The 27,480-nt window shown below is 35.8% G+C and overlaps 3 protein-coding genes across 5 annotated transcripts; 1 reads left to right on the forward strand and 2 right to left on the reverse strand.

Moving 5' to 3' along the window:
• Positions 1–46: 46 nt before the first annotated feature.
• Positions 47–11,685, reverse strand: LOC110372133 (uncharacterized). The gene is made up of 16 exons (XM_049844333.2): positions 11,545–11,685; positions 10,055–10,224; positions 9,327–9,487; positions 8,866–9,251; positions 8,482–8,705; positions 8,078–8,180; positions 7,571–7,698; positions 6,221–6,508; positions 5,666–5,950; positions 4,606–5,096; positions 4,006–4,189; positions 3,514–3,709; positions 2,606–3,375; positions 2,045–2,237; positions 1,609–1,722; positions 47–394 (listed from the first exon to the last, which is right to left on the reverse strand). Exons 1-16 carry the CDS (start codon positions 11,585–11,587, stop codon positions 321–323), a joined length of 3,810 nt encoding a protein of 1,269 aa, XP_049700290.2. The 5' UTR covers positions 11,588–11,685; the 3' UTR covers positions 47–320.
• A 2,807-nt stretch (positions 11,686–14,492) lies between these two features.
• Positions 14,493–18,358, reverse strand: LOC110372182 (uncharacterized). The gene is made up of 3 exons (XM_021328745.3): positions 18,199–18,358; positions 17,462–17,665; positions 14,493–16,599 (listed from the first exon to the last, which is right to left on the reverse strand). Exons 2-3 carry the CDS (start codon positions 17,652–17,654, stop codon positions 15,731–15,733), a joined length of 1,062 nt encoding a protein of 353 aa, XP_021184420.3. The 5' UTR covers positions 17,655–17,665; positions 18,199–18,358; the 3' UTR covers positions 14,493–15,730.
• A 478-nt stretch (positions 18,359–18,836) lies between these two features.
• On the forward strand, positions 18,837–26,738 carry LOC110372120 (uncharacterized). 3 transcript variants are annotated; one of them, XM_049844312.2, is made up of 5 exons: positions 18,837–19,405; positions 20,148–20,443; positions 20,714–20,808; positions 21,289–22,671; positions 22,994–26,738. In XM_049844312.2, the coding sequence occupies exons 1-5, from the start codon at positions 19,294–19,296 to the stop codon at positions 23,244–23,246; spliced, it is 2,139 nt and encodes a 712-aa protein (XP_049700269.2). In that variant the 5' UTR covers positions 18,837–19,293; the 3' UTR covers positions 23,247–26,738. The 3 variants fall into 3 exon arrangements, with proteins under 3 accessions (XP_049700269.2, XP_021184339.3, XP_021184340.3); XM_021328664.3 differs by having other exon boundaries at positions 18,838–19,405; positions 20,145–20,443; XM_021328665.3 differs by having other exon boundaries at positions 18,838–19,405; positions 20,145–20,443; positions 21,301–22,671.
• The last annotated feature ends 742 nt before the right edge of the window (positions 26,739–27,480 follow it).

A 27,480-nucleotide genomic window follows, 5' to 3' on the forward strand; every position in this document is an offset into this window, starting at 1 on the left:
GTAGCATAAAACGCACATGCATTGAAATATTTATTGAAATCAGAAACACAAACACGTATTTTATTCGGAAATGTTGATTACAACGTATGTCAAAAATTAAAAGCAAAATTGAAAAATATTGAAATTGAAATTAATTGTAAACAGAAAACAAAATAATTTTGATAAAAAATAAAATAAGTAATGTAGTAGCAAACTTAACTAAAAAACAAAAAAAAAGAAATAACAGGAAGGGATTTATTCTCTAAATCGCTCTTCATCGTATCACAAAAAAAAGTTTTATAAAAATATGCAGGTAAAAAGACCTTGGTACCTACCCACGTCTACTTAGTGAGGAGGAATTCATCCAGCTTCACATCCAATGCCTTCAAAATTGCTTCTGTATCATATGGCACAGCTGTAACAACACAAAATCATGTTAAGGTTTATTCAATAGTGGCACAGGTCCTGACGATAGGTGTCACCTTAATCGAAATTTTTATCCAATATAAAAATACGAACTCAACATTAATAAATAGGAACTAGGAAGGCAGTGATTGTTAGTATGACGAGTGAGAGGGAAAAATGGAAGCGGAAGATATTGCGTAAACCCCAAATAAAATTGAGAACAGGGCAGGAGGAAAAAGAAGAAGGTAAAAAAGGGCTGATGGATGATGAGGATCTAACCAAAGAAGATTTTTTTTTATTTATTTATTTAAAATACTTTATGCACATTGTACAACGGCGGACTTAACGCCTTAGGCGGTCTCTGCCAATCTACCTTAGGGTGGTGGTGAAACAGAAGTGGTAGGTGCAACACAGTTTGAGATTTGAAGATCTTACTATAGTGTTTAGAACTGCTTACAAACATCGAGAGTGGGTACCAACAAGCGCAAAAATTAGGTACCCACACGTGTAAGACCATCAATTTGTAAATCTAACAATATGATATTCAAATGTTCTTTGCCGTCGTAATTTATATTGTCAACAAAACCTATTTAGAGAAATGACAAAGAAATATATTGCATAGAAATGTTCGTGTTTTAGAAAACAATCAGCGGCGATCGTGGTTAGTTATCAATCAAGGTTCTTCTTTCTCCAATAATGGCTTTGTTTTACAGTCAGGCTCTTCCTTTAATATATCTTTGTGTATTAAGTCCTTACATATATAAATAGGAAAATATAATACGAGGTAGCTGCTATCAACCGTTAAGGAGTTTCCTGTTTTTCCTCCTTTGGGAGTTTTCAGTAAAATAAGGGTAGCTTGTACCACCACTTGTAGGTAACATGTTGCAAATTGTCGCCAATTTATTAAATCGGTGATTTGGCGGTAGGTTAAGGTTTGGTCATCGTTATATTTACATGGTTCCAACCATCCTAAAATCTGTATTTTTTTTTCAATAAGTCAATGCGAACAATCCGGAAAAAGAAAGAAAAAACTGCTATATTCAGTCCTCTTAAAAAAAAAATGAGGCCGCGATTTGAACCGACTTTATCTATCGGTATTAAAAACGTATCAATTATCTCAGAAAAACTTCATACTTTCACTTGAAATGCATTCTTAGTACATGTTTACGAGGAAACCTGTAACTGTAAAATAATAACGTAATGTAATTGTTGGATATCACTTACGTATCGTGATCCATTCAGTGGGATCGTAGCCAGAGTCCTTGCGGGATTCCATGATGCATTGTCGAAGCGCGTGTGTCACACCGTGGGATGTGCAGATACCCATTTCTCCACAAGCTGCAATTGGGAAGTAGCTATGCATGATCCAATGATATTGAAGACGTTTGTTTAAGTTTTTGCTTTTCTTTATCAAAGATACACAACATTTTAAGGTAAAACAGAACCCTATTATTGAGACTTCATTGTTCGACCGTCCGTCTTTCACTAGGCTGTATCTCATGCATCGTAACAGAAAGCCGAAATTTTCACACACGATGTATCTTTTTCTATTGCTGCTACAGCAACCAAAACTGATCACTAAAATAAAATTGAGGGCACCTAAACCACAAATCTTAACACTAGGTACATGATCAATGACATATTTAAATGGATTACTCACTCTTCGATCCAAGAACTCCATTAGGATTCTTATGGTTGTACCGCAGCTTGACGTTATACTCCACGGGGATGTCCAGCGCTAGTGGCACGTGGTAGGTCAGGGAACGGTTGGTCTCCAGCCTGCCGGTCGCCTTGTTGTACACCAGCTTCTCGCAGGTAAAGTAGCCTATGCCTTGCATGTACGCTCCTTGCACCTAGAAGGAATATAATTTTTGGTTTCGGGAATCATATGTAATCCTTATTTTGCCTCCCTTATACACAGGTTCTGACTATTACATAAGGGTAAGTATGTACTCCCTTATGTACCGCCATATGTCATATGTAGGTACATCCCATGTACTGTCTTATATACACCCTGTGTACTTTCTTATATACACCCTGTGTACTGCCTTATGTACTCCCTCATTTATCTGAACTGAATTAATGTCAATGCATATTATGAATTTTAGCCATGTCGGATGGATGTACCCACAAACTTTTTTAACCCTAATCCGCATCCCTATCCGCATCTTTGCACTTTATATACAACATTTAAGGAAATATCAAGAATCTTCATACTGACCTGTCCTACATCCAACTTGGGATTGGCACTAACACCAACATCTTCCAATATATCCGAGCGAACTATTTGCATCTGTCCAGTCAAAATGTCAAGTTTTGTCTCAATAATCGCCACAGCAAATGCACTGTACCCCTTCAGCTTTTCGTCAGTATCCTTCATCATGAACAAGGATGTCAACTCCACTTGTTCATCGCCTGCTAACTTGATAATCTCCTTCCATGTCGCATCTGGGTTCTTTGCCCTTATCGGAGCCAATCGCTCCTTCAAAGATTCACAAGCCCGAGTAATAGAGTAACAACAACTTTCAGTAGTAATACTCGATCCAGAGAACACGTTATTCGCAGCCACGAAGGAGTAATGTGGAATTATCTTGACATATTCCAAAGGCACTCCAAGTTCGTAAGCGCAAACTTGGGCTGCTTTTGTGTTGATACCTTGTCCCATTTCTATGCCTCCTATAGACACCGTAACAGTGCCATCACCTCTGTAGATGGAGACGAGAGCTGAGTAGTTCCCGTAATAGACTACGGGGAAACACATGACATTGATAGAAATAGATTTTTTAAACCATCTGTTGGCTTTATTGAACTGTTCGATCTCTTTGACTCGGCTGTCGTAGTTGGAGTCGGTCTTGAGGGTCTCAATAAGTTCTGGAAGGTCATTGTCCTCAGTCCTCATGTTGGCTTTGCGGACTGCGGTAGGATCCTTCTGAACGGCGAATGCAATGTGCTGCATTATGTGTTCAATGCTTGAAATTCCCTCGCAAGTACCTGATGATATAAAATTGTGTACTTAGAGCTCAACATTTTCCACAAATTACCAGCAAGAAAAGGAGAATAAGAAGCAACCTTATGTTGTAACCCATAAGGATCAAAATGACATATCGGGAAAACTAGCAATGTACAAACCTGGAGCTCTAGCAAAAGTATTAGAAGGAGTATCAGTAAGAACAGTTGCAGTCTTCAGCGACCAGTACTCAGTGTTGTAGCAGTTCGGGAAGCCGCTGACGGTGAAGTCTAGAATGTTCTCATTGTTGGAAGATCCATTGTCTTCCACTATTGTTGCATCTAAGTATTGGATCTTACCGTCGTCATCTACACCGACCTGATGAAAGGTATTTTTGTTGCTTTCAAACGGGTACTTAAAGATTAGTGCACGTTTCTTTTTAAACTGAAGCTACTTTAAATATAACTAAATGATTGAACGTCGTGGGAAAATCTAAAATAACAAATGAATACCACTTGCAGGAATAATAATAACCGTTGCGAACGACCGGCGATAATAATTCATAATTACCATGAAAGACTTGCAAGATGATACGGGATTTAGATAATGACAGGACCTAATAATAGAAGAATTTAATAATAGGTAATAAGAATAGAAGAGACATATTTAATCACCTCATATTCACACTGACAAGGCAATCTCTTCCCAGCGATCATCATGTTAGTCTGTAGCGGCAGTATAAACCTGCAGGGTCTGTCCAGTTTCTTGGCCACCAGGGCACAGGCTGCAGCTGCCTGCACGTTACGACTGATCTTGCCTCCGAACCCGCCGCCAACACGACGAACTTTAACTATGACTCTGGAAAAATTGTTAGTGTGATTTATATATTTAGCTTTAAATGTATCTTCCGTCTAGACATAGGACCATAACTGATAGCTATTAAAGTATCTATATACTAGCTTCCGCCAGCGGCTTCGCCCGCGTGGTGTGTTGATAAAAAGTAGCCTATGTGTTAATCTAGGGTATCACCTATCTACATACCCAATCAAATCGGTCCAGCCGTTTTTGCGTGATTGAATAACAAACATACATCCATATATTCTCACAAACTTTCACATTTATAATATAAGTAGGATTTTTATAGTCTTGGTAACTGGTATAAAATAAATAAACACGAACATGAAACACGAACCAGTTACAACACCTTACCTCTGATCGACGTTAATTCCGCTACAGTAAACAAAAATATACTAAGAAAATACCCAAAAACTCACTCGCTTTCACTGATCCCCAAAGACCTCGCAACAGCAATTTGCGTCAAATCCATCCATTGGGTCGAATCATAGACCTCCAACGTCTTGTCAACGGGCACAACTACACACGAAATGGGCTCCAAATAGTAATGATACTGAGACTCAATCTCATAAACTCCTTTTATAATCTTCTTTACATTAGTGCCTTTTCCTGTAGGATCTATAGTTGGTCCTCCTCCTACGTATCGCGAACTATCTTTCTTCGCTTCATCAATGGTTAACACAGGAGCAGCCGTGCTAACATTTTTATAAGTTACTTTAACTTTTTTAGCAGCTCTCTCAGCCTGTTCTTCACTCTTAGCTACGATTACCGCTATGGGTTGACCACAGAATTTGATTTTAGTGGCTAAAATCTCTTCTTCGTCAGTTTGCAGTTGAATTCCTGGGAATCCAAAGGAATTTACGCCGGGAATGTCCTTAGCTGTTAATAGGGCTACAACACCGTCGAGTGCCTAAAATGAATTACCATTATGTTATATATGTTTATGCCAAAATTTTCTTAAATGTAGGTATATTTTGAAGTTATTTTTGAAGACGAAGGTATACTTTATTATTTGTACAAATTGTATCATTCCATTACTTTTGGAAATGCGTCATTTAATTTGAATACACATGTATCCTTTATTGATTCAACTGCAAATGTTATGGCATTTTAATTATTTTTATCAACAAGCATGACACTGCATGTGTGTGCCATTTAATTATTTGTGATAGTGGTTAATTTATATTCGTTTACTTTAGGACTTGTTTTTCTGAAACATTTCACGCACGTAATTAACTTTAAACAAGGAAAACACTTATACCTACATATGTTTACAGACATACCAAAAATTATAAAAAAGAAAACATGCTTTTTAGATACACAAGAACAATGAAATGTAAATGTTGAAATAAATAATGAGAAGGCTGTTTATCTCTTCTTCTATCTACTTCATTTTTTAAAGAAATTCTCCTCCTTTTTCTCACAATAGGACAAATGTAGAAAATAAAAAACAAAACACAAATTGAAATAAGAACTCACCATAGCAGCCTCCACATCTATGGTGTCCACTTCTCCTCCATGTATTGTAGACAGGACGAAAGCACCAAACACCTGTCCTGGCTGAGCAGGCATGTCATTCACAAACCTCGCCTCACCACCGGCTTGGATCTGGCCTTCCAACTTATCCACTGGCTTGTTCAACGGGAATAGACTGGAGTCTGTCTGGTAGTCTTCTTTGCCTGAAGACACTGGTCTTTGGAGCAGTGCCCCTCCAGAAGCGTATTTGGAAAGAGCTTTGCCGGCTGGAGCTATGCTTAAGACGAACTGTAAGAAAATGGGTTATTTTTATTCAATGTAGGTAAGCTGAAAATCAGCAATTTTGAATATCAAGTATACAAAAGACCGCAACCAAAATGCCGACCCTTCACGACTTCCTATTTGTTTTGCTGGGAATAAGAAATGGTAGAACGAATCTACCTATATGGTTTGAAGTTTTAACCTCCACAAGAACAATACTATTTGACTGTCTCATTTAAACAAATTACCGTACAGTAAGAACTAAGAACACAATACGACGGTTAGAAAAATTCTTACCTTGTAAAACAGTCCCAGAGCTAACTTCTTTCTCGTCTCTTTTGGAGGCTCTCCAGTTATTTCCACTGGTACCAGCTCCTTATTCAGAACCTTGATAGCTCCTTGCAAGGTTTCATCAGTAAAGATACACTTTCCGATTAAATACTTCTCGGTCTTTTTGGCGTGTACGAAGGATGGATCAATGTTCCCGTACACTATGCTAGCTGATTCTACTTCATTCTTACTGCCCAGTTTAAGGAGGTAAGCTGAGTTTACCACAGCTAGAGCATTTTGGTTGCGTGGCATGATCTGAAATAATTTGTATATTTTGATGATTCAATTTTGAGTGATTGCGGTCTGCTTAACTTAAAGGAAAGTGAGATTGTAAAAAATAACATCTTAACTTCAAGACTTGTACTATTTAACTGTAACGATTAATTAGTTTGGATTGGTTATAGTTTGGACCATAACCAGCCAACCTATGCCTACCTATTTGCCGCCCGGCGATTTAACTACTGAAAATGGTTCGTTTATCATTATAGTTCAATGGTGCAACTCATCGTAGGTGTAATAAAATTATCTATCGAAAAAGGGGTAAAACAAAATCTTTCAAAATATGAAAGTCAGGGTAAAATAAATTTATTTCACACTAATTCTACGGTTCCAAAAAGTTACGCTCGTGGAAAAGATTCGGTAATACATGGACACTCTTTTTAAGAAAGTGATATGTTCACATAGCGATATTAAGTTGATAAAGTTATACATATAATGCAAAACAAGGTAAACGGCAATTCTATAGATGGGTACTATATGTATACGCAAAAATAGAAATAATAGTTACAAAAGTGATCACGATATCACGATTTATATGATTTACTATGAATAAGAAACTCGTTTGCTTATAGGATAATGCAGTTCAATAATATTACCAAGAAAGCCACACGTGCAGGGATAGGATGATGCGTATATCTTTAATGCAACGTGATCTTGGATTTTATAATAAGGTTTTTTTTAAAAAGGGTGGGTTTCTTTTTAATTTTTAAATTCGTGAGATAGGTACTCTCAGTCTGTTCTAGAATCGGACACGGGTTTCCCGCGGTTTTACCCGCGCCTCATGGCAACTACTGCCCGTACCGGGATAAAAATAGCCTATTTTACTAAGAAAGAGTGTAACTTTCCAACAGTGAAATATCTTTTCAAAGCGGTTCAGGAGTTTCCGATACTCTGCTACCCTTTGTAAACCCTTATTGATTGTCATGAAATATGTTGTTCAATGTTTATTAAAATGTCTTAAACTATTTCTATTAACTACCGCAGTTAATAAAGTGGTCTAGCTTTGACCGTTTATTTTGTTTAATTAAAGTTACTCACCTTATAACTCCTGAAGACGTGAGAGCTGCTAAGCGGCGGCAGCTCCACGTTTATCATCACCGCTCCTTGCATGTCGAACTTTATGAATTCCAATATTGTCAACGTTTTTGTCCGTCCATTCGATGTACCTAAGGACCAAAATTATTGCAACTTGTGTAAAGGAATTAACTAGAACTAGCTTCCACCCACGGCTTCGCCCGCGTATAGTTCGGTTATATCGCGTTTCCAAGAGAATTCTTCAAAAGTCCAGGATAAAAACTATCCTGTTCTTTTCAAGATCAACTCTATCTCTGTACCAAATTTTATTAAATTCAATGGTTTAGACGTGAAAGCGTAACAGACAGACAGGCAGAGTTACTTTCGCATTTATAATATTACCTACTAGGGATTTCTTCACTTTGTAATATGTAGGTATGTAGTTCAAGGAGGATTTTCTTTTATTGATTTACGATCACTTAAATGTGTGCATGCAAGTCTAGTTATAGATTAATAAAAAGAAGTACTTACAAACTGTAACATTGGCTCCAACACACTCGAAAAGAATGAACAAATCAGACTTGTATTTCGGTATTTGTCTCTTGTACATCAAATTGCCGGCTATGGAACCAATCTATAAAATAAGATTCTTAGATGTAAGTAACAAGCAAACAAAGGTATGATATTAAAAAAAACATACACCTATCTACGTAGGCTAATTGACAACGTAACTACCTACTTCTTGTTTTGAAGTCGTTAAAAGAATAATTTCGCTTGTGAAATGATGTCAGACAGAGAAGTATGTAGGTATTTGGAATACGAGGACATCCTGCGAGGCAGGATGACAATGAGAATGAGGATGATGGTTGAAAATAGCATAACAAAATAAATAAAGGTTTTTAAAACTTGTCCATACATAAATTATTGATCCTTACCTTTCTTACGGGTATATGAGCAACAAGATTAAGATGTTTCACGAACTCGGCCAAGTATGCAAAACCGCTCCTATTAGCTGCAGCTTCCTTGAATATCGTGATGCAGTCCTGTATGGAGACGTTGGCTCCAAGTACCAGGTTCTGGTCGAAAGTGTACGTCTTGAGGGATGCCACTTCACTAATGTCTATCAAAACTCGGGGGTATTCAAACGTTTCCACAATACCTGAAATATTATTGACATGTGAGTAGTTAGTCATTTAGAACTGTTGGTTAACTTTTATTTTCGTATATGCGTTACTTCTACTTTAATTATCTGTTTTATCGCGTGATATTATGTCTACCTACAAGTTTCTTAAATAATTTTAACTCAAAAACCAACTCACCTTTCCCAGTATTTCCATCGACCAGCATATAAGAATCAACGCCATGTTTATTAAGAACTTCAAAGATGGCCTGCCTGTCATACACTTTATAGAATGAATAATTGCCAAAATGAAAGCTCAGGGTGTTCTCATTTTTAACATCAGCAACCACACTCCAATCGCTGCCATCGCTTTGTTCTGAACACTTTCTCTGACAGGTCCTAGGGTTCCTCGAACATGGGGTATTAAGTTCCTCAATATCCCGGACTTTTTGGCATATTTCTGGAGACGCGTCTACGGCGAAAGATTTGATCGTATCTAAGATAGGTCTGAACCCGGTACATCTACAGGTGTTGCTGCCGAAAGACTGTTCTAATTCGTACATCGTGAGATTTTTGTCTATTAAGCTGCAAGGAAACCATATAGCTGAAGTATATTATTATCTTCTTGAGGATAATAATTTTAAATGACAGCTTTCTTACCTAGTCAGTTGCATAACCCATCCCGGCGTGCAGTACCCACATTGGGAGCCGTTAAAGGCAACGATTCGTTTCTGAACGTCGCTGTAGCCATCCAAACGATTGCCCACGCCTTCAATAGTGGTGATATCCCAGCCATTGCAGGAAAATATCAGCACTAGGCACTAAAGAGAAGACGATATTACTACCTTGAGTATTTTCCTTCTTATTGAGTGAACTGTAGGTTTTAATCATCTAATATAGGCACTGTGAAAGTTTCTGAAACCCACAAAGCTATTTCCGCCCGAACCGGTAATCGAACTCGACACCTTCGTGCACAGCAGTTGCGCTAAGCGGATACCAGACCAACGAGGCTATCAACTTAAGTCTTAGGACGCCCACACAAAACTTGCGATGCGATTATATTTTTTCATCAGCCCGTTTGTACGGGACCCACACGAAGGGATTGTCCATGCCCACAATCATAATTTAATTTTGGAGCGGTTTTAACAAACGTATGAAGTTAAAGAAATACGGTTGAGGTGAGATACAGTACCCACCAAACCATGTAGTAGGCAATGGATAATAAACATAGATGAACTCCGTTATAGGATAATTAAACTTACTGAGTGACATATGTTCTTTACTATACAAATATAGAAGTAAATCACTTGAGAAGAAAAATTTTAGAATGGTAGTTGGGGGTACCTACTTCCGATGTATTTTTATCTACACAATTTTTTTGTACTTACAGAATTAACAGGGAAAGTTTCAACAGTGCCGCTGGTATTCCGTCTCGCGCGGACCTTCACGATGCAAGACCCACAGCCACCCTCGTGGCACATAGCCTTGGTACCAGGCAGACAGAGCACATAGCGTAAATATGCATTCAGTGTCGTATCCCGAGGGGTGCTCTCATCCACTGTATAAACAAACAATAATAATGATTTTTTAAAATATTCATATATCTTCAGTTACAGTGTGTAACTTTGTGAAGATAGCTTGTGCATGTTGAGGCACATGCGCAAGTTACATTCATTTTAAAAACGTGCGGGCCCAGCGGCTCGCGCATGTACCAAAGCAAAATACCCACCCGCGTGCTCTTGTCACTTGCGCATGTTAAACTTGCTCCAGCTACTTGCACCGTGTAGATGCACCCTAACAATCGATAAATATTGGGCAATTAGTTTTTTCAAAATTGAATCTGTAATTATTGTCTGGTGTTAACCTAATCCAATATTGGCGTGTCGTGGTCTGGCGCCCCACCCTGCCAGGCACAAAAGGGTCTATGCTAATTTAACTAGTCTATTTTTACCTTTTCACTCTTTCTCATGGAAAAGAGAACCCATCTTAAGAACTAGTTCGTACTAGGTACTGTTGTTTAGGACTTTGCACAGCGCTAAAATTTGTTAGGGCAATAGACAATTTCAGATTGCCCTACACATTCTTTTTTTTATAAGTAAATATGTAGGACTTCGCACCATTCAAAGAGTGCCATGAACGAACAAAATTACTATCCGTTTCGCTATGTTTACAACTTGTTTTACAAGGAAACTGCCATTCATTATGTCGTTATTTTACCATAAGACAGGGCATAGCATGTCATTATAGCACATAATGGTGGGCCATTACAGTACCTAGGCAGTACTGACTTAGTTTTGTCATCATCATCAGTAAGTAGGTTATCATTCTATAAAAATATGTTATATTCAAATTACTACGTAAGTAATTTTAATTGATTCTCATTTAAGTTTGTAAGGAAAGCGAACTTAGGCTATTAGGTAGCCTAACCAGGTAGGTACCTACAGTTAACAAAAAAAAATATCCTCGGGATATTGCATGTCTTGTTTTAAGAAAAATAAATGCGTTTTAAATGAACCACAAACTAAGCGAAAAGGGTCATGTTTGTTAAAAAAAAAAGAATAAAAAGTGCTAATATATTAATGCTTATACTCCGTTGCCTGTCACTTCAGTCAGGCTAATTTCTACTGCTCCCTTCAAAATACTACAAAAACAGCGCTAAGCTTAAACTTATAGCAAATCATCGTTCCGAATTAATTGATTTCAGTATGAAATTCTAAGCTTTATAATGCAATGGTGTCAGGCCTTTTACGAAGGTATATTTAAGGAAACGAAAAGAATTTTCCAGGAAAACTCAAAGCACTTTACACTTTCTAAAATTAAATTAACTATGAATAAAAATGTTTAGTCACTATTAAAATAATAAAAAAAAAATGCTGACCTATACATTTCTGGCCGTTCACTGTGAATTCAATTTTAGACATTTCGCTCGTTACGTTCCGTACAACGCGCGCAGTCCACTGTGCAGGGACTAATGCGTTAGTATTTTATATTAACTACTGTTTCACTTGTCACGCAAGCAACCAATAAGTTGGGCTGGAAATTCGCCTCGCTATATTCAAATTAAGTCTTTATTAAATATTTTGTCAGCCGGGAAATATTGTTCATGTAACAAACTGCGTAAATAGCTATCTACTGAAAATATAAGTGTCTCCTTAATTGACTGAAAAAATGTTTTTTTCACGGGCTTTTTTGAGGCCTATGGTGATACATACCGTTACAATTTAGTGTACTGGGTATATATCGCTAAAATAGCAGACCAAAGGATCATTTCACATACCTACCTACTCGTGGGTACCTAAGTAGTAAGAAAAAAATGCAATTGTAAAAAAACTAATTCGGAGGATGTTTAATAAAGTGGCTCCACTCTTCGCTTGTTGGCAGATAACACATTTCCAGTCACATCAGGCGTTCCGCAAGGATCACACCTAGGCCCTATACGTACTGTTGAACATTTTAATCAATGACATAACGACACGCTTTGAGCATTCAAGTTTAAAACATTGAAATCATGAAACCAATACTAACCAAATTAGACTGTCCACTTTTACAGATTCACAAACATGTAATAAATATTACCTCTAAAGCGTTCAAAGTCCTTGGATTTGTACTGCGCAACAGGAAACAGATCTTGAAAGCACACTTAATACTTACACTTGTTCGCCCACTACTGGAATATGGTACCACAGTCTGGAACCCGTATTACGATATCTATGCCTGTTCTCTTCTATTTTCTGTAACAGGTTAAAAGGTAATACATGTGATGTAGGTATCTTAAAGAGGAGACAGTATAGAGGAAGTACCTACTTAAGGAAATATGTACATTATACATAAGAGTAGTAACTAAGGGAGAGTTCATATGGGGAGTACCTACGTGCAAGACGAAATAGTATAACTTCGCGAGTAAATCAGGATTGTGGGCATGCCCAGCCCACAATGGCCACAGTGTCCATTACGGCATACCTCCACTTTTAACCAATATGATAACAATCCAACAGGATAAAAATGAAAATCAATTCGAAACTCGTAACGTTTTTCTGATAAAGACCTAACAAAAAACTGGATCACATAAAAAAGTGAATTTTAATACAAAATATCAGCTTTGTTGTTTCAGCCGATTAGCAAGTCATTATTTAACTTAATTAAACATATTTTGAAAATATGTAATGTACCTACCATTATTGTTTTTCTTATTGTAAAATACACATGCCTATGAGACTAATTAAGTGACGCTACTTGATAATGTACCTTAGATTAGAAAGCACTAATATTATGCCAATGTGCCTATATGTAAAACTGAGAAACTGAAATATTTGCCTACATTTGATGATTTCTAGAAATTCGCTGTCAACAAAGAACTCTAATTTGTTCCTCTGCCTAAACATAAACCTAAGATGGTACCTACCTAATATATAAGGTAATGAAATAAAATTAATAAAATTTGGTTTAACATATAACTTTTATTTATTTATAACTTATCAACTAGATAGGTATTCTCTCTCTAGAACCTCTAGAAAACTTGTGGAGTTTAATTCTTCGCACAACATCCAACATAAGACTAAATAATTTAATAAGAATTCCTTAAACATATAAATATTACTGTTATCATCTCGCCAAACAAACATAAATCAACTATTAGGTAAGTAGGTCTTCTTGAAATAAAAGAAATCATGTAAGCTTAAAAAAACATTTTCCCGCCATTTTTTTTTAACTCTTAGCTTCATCATTTTCCGATAAATCAAAATTGATACGCCTGCACCGAGGAAAGTCGACGCCTTTTATGCGACGTCGTCTTGGAGTCATATTAATATCTCTTGTTGATGACTCATTTTCAGATTCCAAATTATTTTTTTCGTCTGATGAAGAAGATTCTGTATCAGGCGTGAGGGCTTCCATTTTAACGTATGGTGTTGCTTTGTAACCTGGAAAAGTCAAGTGTTTATAATTTGCAATATCTTAATACGTATTATGTTTCTTTTATAATTACGCCACGTTTAGGCTGGACTGTAAAATTTTCTTCAAGAAATAATATTAACGATTTTTTCCAAAAAATATTGTAAGCTGAATCTTTCTTAACATTATAAAATTATTTTGATATTGTCTTCAAAAAAATTAGTCTTATTTGCAACATACCTCTGCGTTGTTCGTCCGTTTGTTTGCCGTTAACAATATTTAGCAGCTCGACTGAGATAAAATACACTACTTCCTCCATATTTCTGCCAAGGATGATTTTTTTTTTTACTTTTTTTTAGACCGGGGTGTGTTCCCTGTAGTACGATTGTCACTGGATGGTGTCTATGAACGTTATGATTAAAAATTAGATACGGATCCCTTTTTAAAGGACCTATCAGATAATTAGTTAATTACTAGAACCTTAATTGATGTTATTATTATTAATCTGTAATAGGTGATTAGTTAGGTAATTGGGTGTCATAAAACTAATTAAGAAAGTATAGCTAACGAGCAACTAATGTAAACATGTTTTTCGCAGGGATTAAAAAAAAATTATATGTACCTAATGAGATATGTAAGTAAAGAATTAAATGGCATTGCAGACGTCCATTCGGTAAACAATTAAGTGCCTTCTAAAAATACGAATTGCTCCTCTTTCCGTGCCCTCATTGCGAACATTTACCTTTACGCCGTAAATTATAATTAAGTACCTATTGGATTCATCATTACAAGTTTTATCAAATATTACAATGAGATTTTATCATTCATGACAGATTGCACTCGGCTCTCCGCCCTCACTGGTGAACCTGTGACGTACATAGTTCAATGTGTGTTCTAGTTTTAGGAATCTGATCTTGCCAAAAGTAAAACAAAATATTACAAAAAACGATTTATTTAAGCTTAAAAATATATACTAACAATATCAATGATATTTTGTCAATCACTAATGACAGATTAAGGCACAACATTCGATTCTTGATTCGGCCAAGTGAAAAGGATTTTACGGAATATAAAAATCTGCCAGAAATGAGCAGTTTGGCTCCACACTGTACAACAGTGTATTTTTAATCAAACCTTACCTATTATCAAGACGATTTCATAGCGCGGTGTTCATACATAAATGACAAATTTAAAATTAAGTAGACATCATCATATTGAATTCCATAATATGCTTAACTAAAAATACTTTGGTATTGTCACAGCTTTATTGAAAAGAATCAAAATAAAGTATCCATAAAAATATGGAAGACAAACTTGTTAAAAAATATTACTTAAAAAATATTTTTTGATTCCTTTCAAATCTACCAAAGTCATAACTTAATTCTACAATTTTATTATTCTAAGTGAATTATAGTTAAAACATACAAGAATTTCATTAAAAAGAAAATATTTTATATAAAAATATTATCATTTTTTAAATGCAATTAAAGGCAAATTTTTCTTACTGGGAACACTTTATGTAATACAACAGTAAATGAATTAATTAAAAAAAAAACAAAACTTCATCAATTAAAAGCAATTATTTTACGTATGGAAACTGTTTAATACCTGTACAGTGTACATTTAATTCAGACAGAACTTAAACCTTGCTTTTAATATCCAATGTTCTTTTCTAAGATTAACAGAATTGCAGACTATTGTCACCATCCCATGGTTTCAAGATTGAGCGATTTAAATATTTGTCATAACATCTGCCAGTGATTTTGTCCATAGGGTTGGCTGATCTTACTAACAGAGTGAAGAAATAACACACAATTAATATAACAAAAAAAAAGATTGCATCTACAATCAGAATTGAGGTAAAAATTAACTAAAACTCAGATTCCATAATTGTTTCAAAAATTTAATTCCAAAGAAAAAGTTGAAGAATTAATAAGTATATTTTGCGCTTATATCCCATTAATAAAAGGCACTACAGGGTATAAATCATAAACATTTGCGGCAGCGCAATTTTATGTACGTTGATTTTCAAGCAATATATGAATTACTTAACTTTTATAAACATTTTTCATTGTTGATTTAGACATATAATTTATCAGTCTTATATAACAATTATAGAATCTGTTACATCATTTTCAATCTTATAAAAACCACATAACTATAAACAATAGGAATTACAAGACATCTTGTAACTGGCCTTGAACATATTTCAAGCAAGACGAAATTTCTTCACTGTCTGCAACCATACCCTGAAGTTTTTCTTGTATGTCAGCCAACACATCTTTTTGCATGTTCCCTTTCTTTAGCGCCGTCATGCAAAAAGTAGTAAGGGCTTTAAAACATTGTTTCCTTTGTGCATTGTGCGGCTGGTTGTCCCAAACGGGAGTAGCTTTCACATAGCTCCAAGCTAGAAACACGTACTGGATTACAGACTCCCAATGCTGGGATTCTACCAAGACCTTGCCTTGTTCGACGACAGACTTTTTGAATGCTGCCAAATGAGTGGACACTCGAGAGTATGCAGGGGAGTCAGTTTTAGAGGTGAGGCGTGAAGTTGGGAGACTCTTAAAGATATTACTCTTCAGGTAACTCAATCTCTCTTCAAGAGGTGTCAGGTCAGGCGCTGGCATCTCACTCCTGATCTCCTGTTCAATTTCAGGGTGTTTGTAAGTTATTGTTTTGATCATGTGAATGAGCTGAGTAGGGCTCAAGCCTTTGAGGGCAGTATCAATTGGACCTTTGAACTCCGAGTTTAATGTTCTTTCCAGCCTACATCTTTTCATGGGTGGGGTACTTTTAATGGGGCTTGTTATTTTGAATTTCTGTGGGGTACTGATGTCTGAGAAGTCTATTTTCTCAGGAGTGAGGGGAATGCGTTCTGTGTCGAGCATGAGGCGCTTGCGTGGGGTAGAGCGGAGGGTGACGCCAAGTTTGAGAGGGGATAAATGGTTATCTTTGGGCGGCGTGCGTATGGTGGAGTGAAACGACGAGTTTCGCTTCAGATCGATGTCCGGCGACCATGTTACTGGCAGACGTTTGCGGCCTGTAACAGAAAATTTGCTTGAAAGTATTTTGATACATTTTATTTTCGAATAAGTGTGTCTACAAGAGAATTAATAGTGCTTCTAGATCTACAGTTTTAGTTGCACAATAGACTTCAAAAATAAATGTGCCTGTACTTAATCAATTGAAACATGGTTTTTAGCAGTATTATGTTTGTTTAATAGAAAAAATTCCAGTCAAGATTGTTTGTTTACCTTTAGTTAGTCCTTACTCAAAGGGAGAAATGTAAGAATGCATCTTGATTTGCAGGCATTATTATTCAGAACCAAGTCTTATAATATAGCCGAATTAAAAAAAAAAAAACTTTTTGGGAAATCTATATCTAATTATTGTAGTATATTATTAGTCAGTTTAAATAACCATAGCATTTATTATAGCTAGATTTGTTAAGACACACTAAACAAAAAAACCATCAATTAAGTAATTGTTCTTAGTGTATTTACTTTGACTCCAGTTTATTTTTAAACTAAGGCATATTTATTCATAAACATAGGCATGATTATGATAAAGTATGTGCCTATTGAATATTAATGAAGTAAAGAAGTTATTAGAAAAGTTTTCTTTTTTGAATAAATGTATATTATTATACACTTACAACGCTGTAAACCTGTAAGAGAAATAAGGTGCTTGTTGAAAGTGAGCTACCAACTGCAACTGCCGATAGTATGTGTAGTAACGAAATCAGATAACTGAGTGACTGATTGCATGAGCTGTTACAGAGGCGATTGAAAACCATTTCATAGACATACATAAAATAGATTTCAGCCCAGAATCATGAATAATTTGCATCCAGTCAAAACTGCAGGCTGCATATAATTTTTTTAAAGAGTAATAGTTTATACCTCTCTGCTGTATAAGCAGTTCGTCAGGCGATGGTGCCGGACTCAAGTACCCAGCAGGCAGGGCCGGGGAGCGCTCGCGGATGTTCGTGACCGGCTGGAGCGGGGTGACGCGGAGACGATCCAGCCGGACCGGGATCTCGGCGAGCGCAGCGCGCGTGCGACGCCCACCTTCTGGTGTCACCGCGCCCTCCATTGGCGCTGAAACTATATACAAACTCATTTTTAGCACCAAAATTATTATCTATTGCTGCTGTTGAGTGAAGTGGTGACATGTGGCCAGTAAAAGTGGGCATTCGTCATATAAGTTGATGTAATAAGTAGGGCAAGTTATTGATAGGCATTTAATTATGACACGCTTTTTATTGAGGTCAAATAGAAGAAAAAAAAGTTTTATTTTTTGTTCCATATGGATTTCAATACATACCAAACCCAAAACACAATCATTTCATATCTTTTTACAGCAAATCCTAAAAGGTAAACAGGCATAAAGCAGCGCAGAGTTCAACTTTGAAAAGTCAACTTGATGTAGTAAAAAATGGATTAATACTAAAAACAAACTCTATTAAATCGTAATACGACCTGGATTATCGTATATTCTGCAACTTAAAACTGATAATTCAAAGTTTATATACTTATTTGTAAGCAATAACTTTTAACGAAAATAGCTTCACAACGACGCGTTTGATTACGGCAAGATCACAAATATCAAGGAAACAAAGTACTTTTAAATATATTACCTCTGTTCTATATATTTATATGAAAGGTCCAAGCGAGGTTTCACGTGCGTAGTTTAGTTTTGGAGCGATTAAACAAAATAAAAATAATAATGAAATTGGCGCAAAAATTGACAACCAAACCAGCTTCCACAAGCAAAGCACAACGGTTTTTTATTTTTTAATTCGATGTTGCCATTTAAAATTTCCCACAATCAAATCAACATAAGGCACCCTCTAGACTTGCAATAGCATTTTGTGATAGAAGAATTTTTTTTCTATTACTAGAAAAACACTTATTGTGCAATAAAAATAAAGATTTTTGCCCAACTTCGTAATATTGCGTAATTTAATGGACTATCTAGTTAGCACTAAGCTAAAGTACTAGCTAGAAAGTTTGTCAACTAGTCTTTAACCAAGGGGTATTGGGTTGCCCCTGACCTGGTGACTAGGTTAACGGGTTGTTAGTCGGATGTAATTGCTTCATTTTATCGTACCGCAATATGGTGCAATTATATTGAGTACCTTAGATAATAAAATGTTGGTGGCCCATTAGGCAACTTCTTGGCTAGAAATATCTTCTGGAAATAAAAAAATATTCTGTCGCTGTGTAAAAAATAACACTGTTGTTTATGGCTTGAATAATAATCATTTCATTCATCAATCACAATCTACTAGTATTTGTTTCATTCACTCATCGAGTGTCGTAAAAATGTCGTGATATTTATTATTTCTTGTCAAAATCATGCACGGCAAAAAATTCGATAAAAGAAAGTGGATGTTAATAGTTTTAATTGACAGAAATTCTATGTTTTGCACCTGTTAATGTAGAAAGTGTTCTTGATGATCGTGCGAATTTATATTTAAAATAAACATTTCTCTAGAATCGGGAAGGATATGAAATGTATACTTTTGTTGTGATCCCGAGTGTAAAGTTGCTGTTTTGATTGTGTTTCTTTTAGTTTTGAGTTGGAGGTGTAATTTAGTCTTGGAATTTGTGGAAGGGCAGGTGGGAAGTAGGTCAAATTAGACGAGGTGGCGTAAACAAAGTGAGCCGGTGCATCGTATGTTCTAGATTTAAATGGCACGATTAGGTTTGCTTGAGGGTCACTAAGGACGATGGAGAGGTTGTCTCATGACCTGAACCTGGCTTTGGAGGAGAGTAACTGTGGTCGGCAGGAGCGGAGGAAGCTCGGCCTCCGTCGACGGACCAGATCCGCCGGAAACTTACGTGAGTACCTTGACTCTTAAGTCATTCAAGGTTTTTTTCATAAAGAATTTGTTCTTTCTTAAACATTTTACTCTGCACCTGGTATTTTTTTTATAAAGGCTCAATGAAATTCTTGGCTTACTTAAAAGACAGTTTATTTGTGTTATTTTTACAAAAGACAATACAATCAAAGAGTTCTTTAAACTCACTATTTTGATACCAGTACAATCATTTTAAAATTGTGCCAAATATTTGAATTTGTGCCAAGCCTTTGTACAATTACTAACTTTTGCATTGTAGTAGGTAATGAAACTAATCAGTAATTTAAACCTGTTTGAAAAATAATTGACTTTATACATAGATAATAGAAAGTTGTAAATTTAAAAATAAATAATTGTTTTTGGGTAATAAAAATATACCTGTAACATGTTAACTTTCAATTAATGGTTGTTTCTTTGAGTCACCTGGTAAACCCCTTTTTCATAATAAAGTCTGAATCACTAAATGACCACGTATTTGGTTTCTTATTCATTACCTATTTGAAGGAAAATAAACAAATCCAACATGATTAAGTAAATTAAACTCTTAGCTTCCTTTTTCTGATTTCAAAAGAATTATTTAAGTTCTGTACCAAACATAGGCTTTCTTAGTTCCTTGTATTTTTTTTTCGAGAATATACCCAGAGTCTACTAACAATTAGGTAACTGCCTAAAACTACATCTGAAGGTCAAAATCTATAAGTGGACGTAATCTCTTACAGCAGCCGCAGTGACTGTAAGCCTAGTTGAAGATGGGAGCTCCAGCAGTCCACCACAAGCCCCCCTCATCACGCAGCCACTGTCAGACTCTGATGACCCTCACCTCAGCTTACACAAGTCCAGCCTTAAGTCTCGACATTACTGTCAGATTGGCAACTTTGAGTCGGACTCGTTCAATGAAAACTTCTCTCCCACGAGACCGGCTAATGCTAGGAGGAAACGGAAGTATAAGAAAATGCCAGTTGAGTACACGGATGGGAAAAGGACACCGCCAATTGAGATTTTGAGTGTTACTACTGAGGTGAGTGAAAAGAATTTTATAAGTTTATTTATTGCCATGTTTCACATTTAAAGTTTTCTGAAGTAGTTATTGTCTTTCACTTAAAAGTTTTTATGGAAAATGCTTGACAGTTATTCGATTTATAATTTGATCTATGAATTTAGTATACCAAAAAATAAAAAGTAAACAGATAAAAATAAAAAAGGAAAAATTTATCAAACTTAACAGAAAAATTACTAAAATGAGTAACATCAACGTGAACATGTTTTGAAAATGGTGTTTATTTTTCAGCCAAATGCATTGCCTGCCACAATAATACTTCAGAGCCAAGTGCTGTCCCCGGCTATACATGTAAATAAACACAAGACAATCACAAAACCTGACAGGTTAGTGTTAACTGTTTGTTGTATATCATCTGAAATTTTATCGTGATATTACGTTATTAACTAGCCAATTAGTCGGAGAAAATCCTCTGTAGATTTTTTCCCCCATTGATTTTTCGCCCCACTTAAATATCTATCTAACTTTAAATACAAGTCGTATTTTTTAAATTTGGAAGTGGAAGTTATTGATTTATCAAATTAAGTGTAATAAAGTTTAAATTCCAAAAAGCTCCTGTTTGGGAAGTCGGTAAAAAATACGAGTAACATACTAAAAAGTTATTCAAATTGCTATAAAAACCAATTATGACATTCTTATACCTACTGTACAGTACTCTGAAAATCAAATTAAACATCATGTTCCCATTATTGTGTACACTGTTTTGGGACATGATATTTGTATTGTTTCATATGCTGATATTTACAATCATACATACTATAATCTTCGGAAAACTGTTACTAATTCGCTATGTGTTGGCTTATTAGCTGTTTTTTCAGAAATGCCTTCTGTGGCAAAAGGAAATGGTCTCACCGGGACAAGGGCGATGTTTGTGAAATGAGAGAGAGGTCCTTCAGTGGGGGTTGCTCATCGAAATCAGCATATTTCTCTAAAAACGACTTTAAGTCAAGGAAATACGACACAGACCTACCTAAAAAGGAACCGGTGCTACAGCCAGGCAAAATTGTACTTAAATCTCAGAACGCAGAAGGCACAAAATCGACTGTACCTACAAACACGCCCTCATTACCAGGAAGTTCGAGTTTCAACTTTGTGTATAAAAATACTTCTAAAAACGGTACGCCTACGCTGTCGAAGTTGACGGGCTACAAAATAACAACAGACCTCCCGCCCTTCTTTAACCCCACCACGAGTACAGGAAAGAACAGTTTCGACGGAAAATATCACAGAAAGTTTAAAATGTTGAACAAGACACACCCTCCTTCGCTCAGAAATCCTTTATTGTTTGACGACTCTAACAGCGGGATGGATTGCGCAGGAAACGAGTCAAGCTCTTTGAGCAGTAGTGATTCTGATGGAGTTGTGACAAATGATAGTGACAGAGAAGGAGATGACGAACTCACAGACTGGCCTGGTATTGAAGAGCTGAAAGTTTTCAATAAAAGCCTCACGTTTAAATCATCGAAATCAGTGAATAACAATTCTCCTAAATCTGCCAGTAACATGCCACCGCCGAAACGATTGAAAAAAGAAAAGTTGCTTGTAAAAAGTGGATGGGCTAGTTGCAAAAACAGGTTCAAGAAGAAACGGGCTAAAGTGGACTCAGGGAACGATGACGACGCTATGATGTCCGACTCTAAAACCGTGGTCGATTTAGAAGACGAGGCTGTCTCGAAAGACAGCAGAGACATCCTACAGCCGCATTCCTCCTTCAGCAGTTTCAGTGATATAAAAAACGCGGGTGTTTCAGGACAAAATGCGAATGAGTCGTTTTTTCAGTCCTTTCAGGCCTTTCAAGAGAAATCGGGGAAACAGGATGAATCGTTCAACCAGACGCCACGCACGAATTTTTCTCTACAGAAAACATCGTCGAGTGACTTGAATTTGAGTGAAAAGTCTCCGCAGAGCGACCATTATTATAGTGAACATTCTATGGGGAATGCTGTTGTGACGGAAGTGAGGGAAATAAGAGCTGGCTGTCGCAGGATAAGGGACGAAAGGCCGGGGTTTTTGATCCTGAGTGCTGCTAATGAGCAGCTTTCGAAGTTCCTCCAAGACTCTTGCCAGACTGAACTCAAGCTGCCAAGCCTTAATGATCCTGAGGAAAAGGAGAAGTTGGAGTCGCTGGCTAAGCTGTACTCCTTGGAACTCCAAGTGGAAATGGGCCGACCGGTTCTGAGGAAAACCAGGTGACTATAATACGTCTGTTTGTATAACAGGTAAAATTAATTTCTTACATTTTGAATGGTGTTGCATAGGAACTGGTGTTGGTTTTTATTGACATTAAATTGGTACAGATCGTTGCATGTTAAATGGATAGTAGTACAATCTGATTCAGCCTTGGTACTTGAAAGGTCGATATTGTTAAGCATGTTTGGCCATTGAAACGATAAGATAATATGAAGTATGCACAGTTAAATTAATAATAACACCTAAAGACCTTTCCTATTTCATATTAATGTCACGACCATAAAACCCACGGAATCCTGATATAAACTTTCTCTGTTACAGCAACACAATGCAAGCGATTCGCGTCGAACATTCCTACCACAACTTCCCGTCTGACCACAAGCGTCGTTGCTATGGCGACGACACAGACACCAGCCTGTCTCTGAGCGACCAGAACTCCGTGAACTCCATCAATGACCTTGAAGACATCCAGGACACTCCGCAAAGACTCGACATGACTCCACTAGACTTGGTAGATACATTCTCACATACTTTAGTCGATAAGTCGCTTTTACACCCCGGCGAGATTGATTGAACTCGTTGAAAATTACAGTAGAAATTGAATTGACTATTATGCGGATTACGATATACGTTATAACTTTACGTTTTCATAATTTAATTGCGAAATTTTATTAGAATTACCCCTTTTTAACATCGAATATTGCGTAAAGTAAATTTCAATTACCGCGTTATCTATGCGTCAGGAAATATTAGCGCGACCAAACGGTTAATACGATATAGAGGTCTGTAATAAGTATGTTGTTCTCACTAAATGAAAAAGGTAACAGAATACCTAAGTGATTTGACATACAAATTCAAAAGATAATAGCGCTGAGCGTGTTAAAAAAATACTATTTATAACTGTTTCTTATATTTTTAACGACTGTTTATTTAAGGCTGTTTCTTTAACTTGCGTCAATGTCAGCGTAAACAAAGGACATAGCAGAGAAAGGTTTAATTTGTTTATGATCAATGCCGAAAAGTTTATTAAAGGCTATTTATTTTTGAGCCTCGAAAATAATATCAAAATATCAAAAGTTGTTTAGATACAGGCGCGAAACCTTATGGCTTTCAGTTTGTTTTTGTTTTACGAAGAATAAAAGGTCTTTTGAAACATCAAGAAGCCATATTGTAGCCAACTTTTCACAATACAACGCAAGAGGTTTATGTAAGTCACGTGAACCTTAAGGAAAGTTCTGGAAAAATCTCTCATTTTGAATAGACGTCACGTGAATTCATTTGCGAAACCCGAAAATCACGTGATACCGTCCTGGGACTCGCAAGTGAAAGGAAAAATGTTTCTTTAACATTAGCGTTTAGAGTATATTTTTTCTCTTTAAAACATTATGTTGCGACATATCTATCTAATTTGCTCATTCCTTTTGTCTGTAATTTAGTTTTACGGTTTTAATGTCTCCTTCGATTTGTAATCTTGTCGGTACTTCCGAATTTTAGTTTTAAATTTTAGTTTAGGGACCAGCGCTATGTATTGTTGGCGTTTATTTGTAAAGATAAAATCATCAGTCAAAAGTTCTAGTTAAAATGCGTGAATTCTTAAATAGTTTTAGGTGACATTGGATGAATCGGCAACTTAATACTAAAACATAATGTATCATATATATATTTTTCCACAAAGTTAGTTTAGGTAAACAATGCACACAGGGGTGTCCCTCGAAGTATGGATTGATCCAATCTTCGAGGAACACCCTCTTTTACTTTATTTTGTATGTATTTCTGTATATTTTGGTATGACAAAATTTGCCATAATATAGCAAGGGTATGACTTGAAACTGAGGCAGTTTGGTAAATCTTGCCTAAAATCTAGGATAGGCCTGGATTTGCCCCAATTAGGCTTTAGCCTATGTGATCTGTTAGCACTAAATAATATTTAATTAGCATTTATATGTTTATAAAAGATATTCAATATTCATTCATAAAAATAAATATTTAATAATTTTGGTTAAATACATGGACACTTTACGTATTGTTTTTCTTAGGAATAGTATGTGTTTCGTAGGAACTTAAAGCCTAGTAAGCCTAATTACCCCACAAATACTTATTAAGTGCATTTGAACGTAAAATCATTTTATGTAATGTTTGCGGATATGTTTTTTAATGTAAGTTATTTTGTAAAGGATTGTAATAAATGTATAGATGGACAATTTATTTTTCAAAATTCCCCGCTGGCACGGGTAGTCAGCTCTTATGAGTACAAATTGACTCTGGAGCAATTTCGAGTATAGTCTATTTTATGATAATGATTAGCACATTATGGCGTGTTTCCAATGGTGCAGTACACCATATCCAATATGCTTGGTAAAGTAATATATTTTGCCGGTCTTGGAGTCCCACCAGTGGGAATACCGCCTTCATTTATTTTGAAATTTAAAAATTGGATTTCGTTGCGCTTTTTGGTCATCCGATTTGTATTTATAGTGTTTATATTGCACGTTACTTGTGTACTAGATTTTATTGTGATGCGTTGAGTTCATTCGAGTCTATGTATCGTTACAAAACATATGGTGGTCATAATTTGTTTTGTGTTCTGTTAAAATGTACTGTATGTATATAGTTTACAAGTTAAAGTGCATGAAACGACAATATAAAGCCTCGTACTTAATATAAAAATTGCAATTGCTTTCGTAGACATAATAAACACAGAATGATTTAGTAAACTCATATTCATATATGTTGATGTTTATATACAGAGTGTTACTAAAGTACGCCAGTAACGCTGAAGTGTAAGATAGTTTAAGACAAGAAACATTAACTTTACAGAAACAATTTACATGTTTCGAAGCCACAACTGATGATGAATAGATAATGTGAAGGTGTACTAATCTGTATCTTTACAAATTAACCCTATGTTCGGGTTAAAATAGGGGATGGTAAAAATTTTACTTAAACATGCTCTGGAACTAGGTACCGGAAAGATTTGATATGTATAAAAATTAAAATTAATTTGAATAAATGTATATGAAAGTGAAAACATAAAACTGTATCATAAGTAAGAAAGATAAAAATTATAACTGTTGAAAAATTCTTACCTTTATAAAAAAAGCTTAGGAAATCACTTAGCTCATAATTAACTTTTTCACTGAAGTGTTTTCACTGTTTAATGGGCCGGGAATCGGATGCCAAATGCGCAAGAGATAATATAACTATCGATGCCATATGTTGTAATCATAACTAACTGTCGAAAGAATTTGTAACGTACTGTCCAACGTAAAAATAATTAAAAAAAAAGAACCTCGAAGTATGACTTCAATTTGTGTAAATCGGTTGAAAAGACCACCAAAATATTAAAAAAAATAAAACATTTTTAATCATGTAAAAAAATATAATGATTTACCTTCGTGCACGTGTACCTGTGTGTCAAATATATGTATTAAATAATACGCAGTAAAATTAAATAAATAAATTAGATATTAGTTACTGGTTCTTTCGGCAGTCAATGTCTGTTTGTATATTAAAAAATGGCGAGTCGATCGCTCCAAAACCTAATTTTAACGGAAGTTTCAAGACTAATTAGGCCGCGTTTAAACTGGCGTTTTACAAGCGTTGCTGTTGATGCTTGCTTGATTCAACACTCGTAGGACGCCAGTGGAATAGCGGCCCTAGGCCTAAGTTCACTGACAATATATAGACATCTGTATTCCTTAAAACAGCTGTTCTATGAATTAATAAGTATCTGTAAATCTATACTAATGTTATAAAGAGGAAAACTTTGTTTGTTTGGTTGTAATGGATAAACTCAAAAACTACTGGACCGATTTTAAATATTCTTTCACCATTAGAAAGCTATATTATCTGCGAGTAACATAGGCTATATTTTATCCCGGTGCGGGCAGTAGCTCCCACGGGACGCGGGCGAAACTGCGGGAAAACAGCTAGTCATTAATAAAATGAAAAGTATACAGCTTGTATTGTTCTATTGATAAAATATATGTATTATCTGTGGATTTGTTGAAGCAGTCGATACTTGAGCAGGGTTTTTCTAAGAGGTGGTGAACACGAAAATTCTTTAGGTAAAAATAATAACAGTGCCTGTTTATGATAAGTGTTTATCTCATTGTTGGTGAACTTGGGCCCCTAGTTATATTTTTTTTGTCATATACGTTGTAACTTCATACATATTGGTTCCTTTGTTCCCACTAGTTCTACTGAACACTCACGGTAGAACTAATGGGAATTAAATGTCTCACTTGTCCTACGATGTTAGCTATAACAAAATAGAGCTGTTGGGATTCTCTATTCCCACTTGTTCTACTGACCTAATGGGAGCAACTCATGCGAGCGTGTCACTGTTCAGTAGAAAAATTTCGGTATAGCTAGTATCGTAGGAATAGTGAACAAAATCATTCCCATTAGTTCTACCGTAACACTGTTCAGTGGAACTAGTGGGACTAGACGCATCGGTTTACACTAACATTGTATAGAGTATTTGTAGTTATGTATATGAATCAATGTTACGATTGGGATGGAAATATTGTATTATCGAATTAATACTGAAAATATACTTTTGAACTAAACTTTGTGTGTATTTTTCGTAAGATCTTGGTAAATAATTAAGGTAATTGCATTAAATAAAAATACTTTTATTAAATAAACAATTTGATGACAGGAATTTAACGTATAATAAAATAACAATCAAGGCCCCGAACTCGAATCCGTTCACGATAACCAAATAATAACAATAATTTAATAAATAGATAAATATGAGATCACAGAAATAGTGTTGTGACGGGTCCATACTTTTCCAATGCCTC

This window comes from Helicoverpa armigera, chromosome 16 (genome assembly GCF_030705265.1).
Source record: "Helicoverpa armigera isolate CAAS_96S chromosome 16, ASM3070526v1, whole genome shotgun sequence".
NCBI lineage: Eukaryota > Metazoa > Arthropoda > Insecta > Lepidoptera > Noctuidae > Helicoverpa > Helicoverpa armigera.

Excerpts from the sequence above, each read along its gene's own strand:
- LOC110372133 (XM_049844333.2), bottom strand. The coding sequence starts at position 11,587 with ATGTCTAAAATTGAATTCACAGTGAACGGCCAGAAATGTATAG. Across the intron at positions 8,706-8,865 it reads CGATGGAAATACTGGGAAAG|GTATTGTGGAAACGTTTGAA; the intron begins GTGAGTTGGTTT and ends ATAATATTTCAG. Across the intron at positions 4,190-4,605 it reads TTGGGGATCAGTGAAAGCGA|AGTCATAGTTAAAGTTCGTC; the intron begins GTGAGTTTTTGG and ends CAATTTTTCCAG.
- LOC110372182 (XM_021328745.3), bottom strand. The coding sequence starts at position 17,654 with ATGGAGGGCGCGGTGACACCAGAAGGTGGGCGTCGCACGCGCGCTGCG. Across the intron at positions 16,600-17,461 it reads ACTGCTTATACAGCAGAGAG|GCCGCAAACGTCTGCCAGTA; the intron begins GTATAAACTATT and ends TTTCTGTTACAG.
- LOC110372120 (XM_021328664.3), top strand. The coding sequence starts at position 19,294 with ATGGAGAGGTTGTCTCATGACCTGAACCTGGCTTTGGAGGAGAGTAAC. Across the intron at positions 20,444-20,713 it reads TTTTGAGTGTTACTACTGAG|CCAAATGCATTGCCTGCCAC; the intron begins GTGAGTGAAAAG and ends TTTATTTTTCAG. Across the intron at positions 20,809-21,288 it reads ACAATCACAAAACCTGACAG|CTGTTTTTTCAGAAATGCCT; the intron begins GTTAGTGTTAAC and ends TTGGCTTATTAG.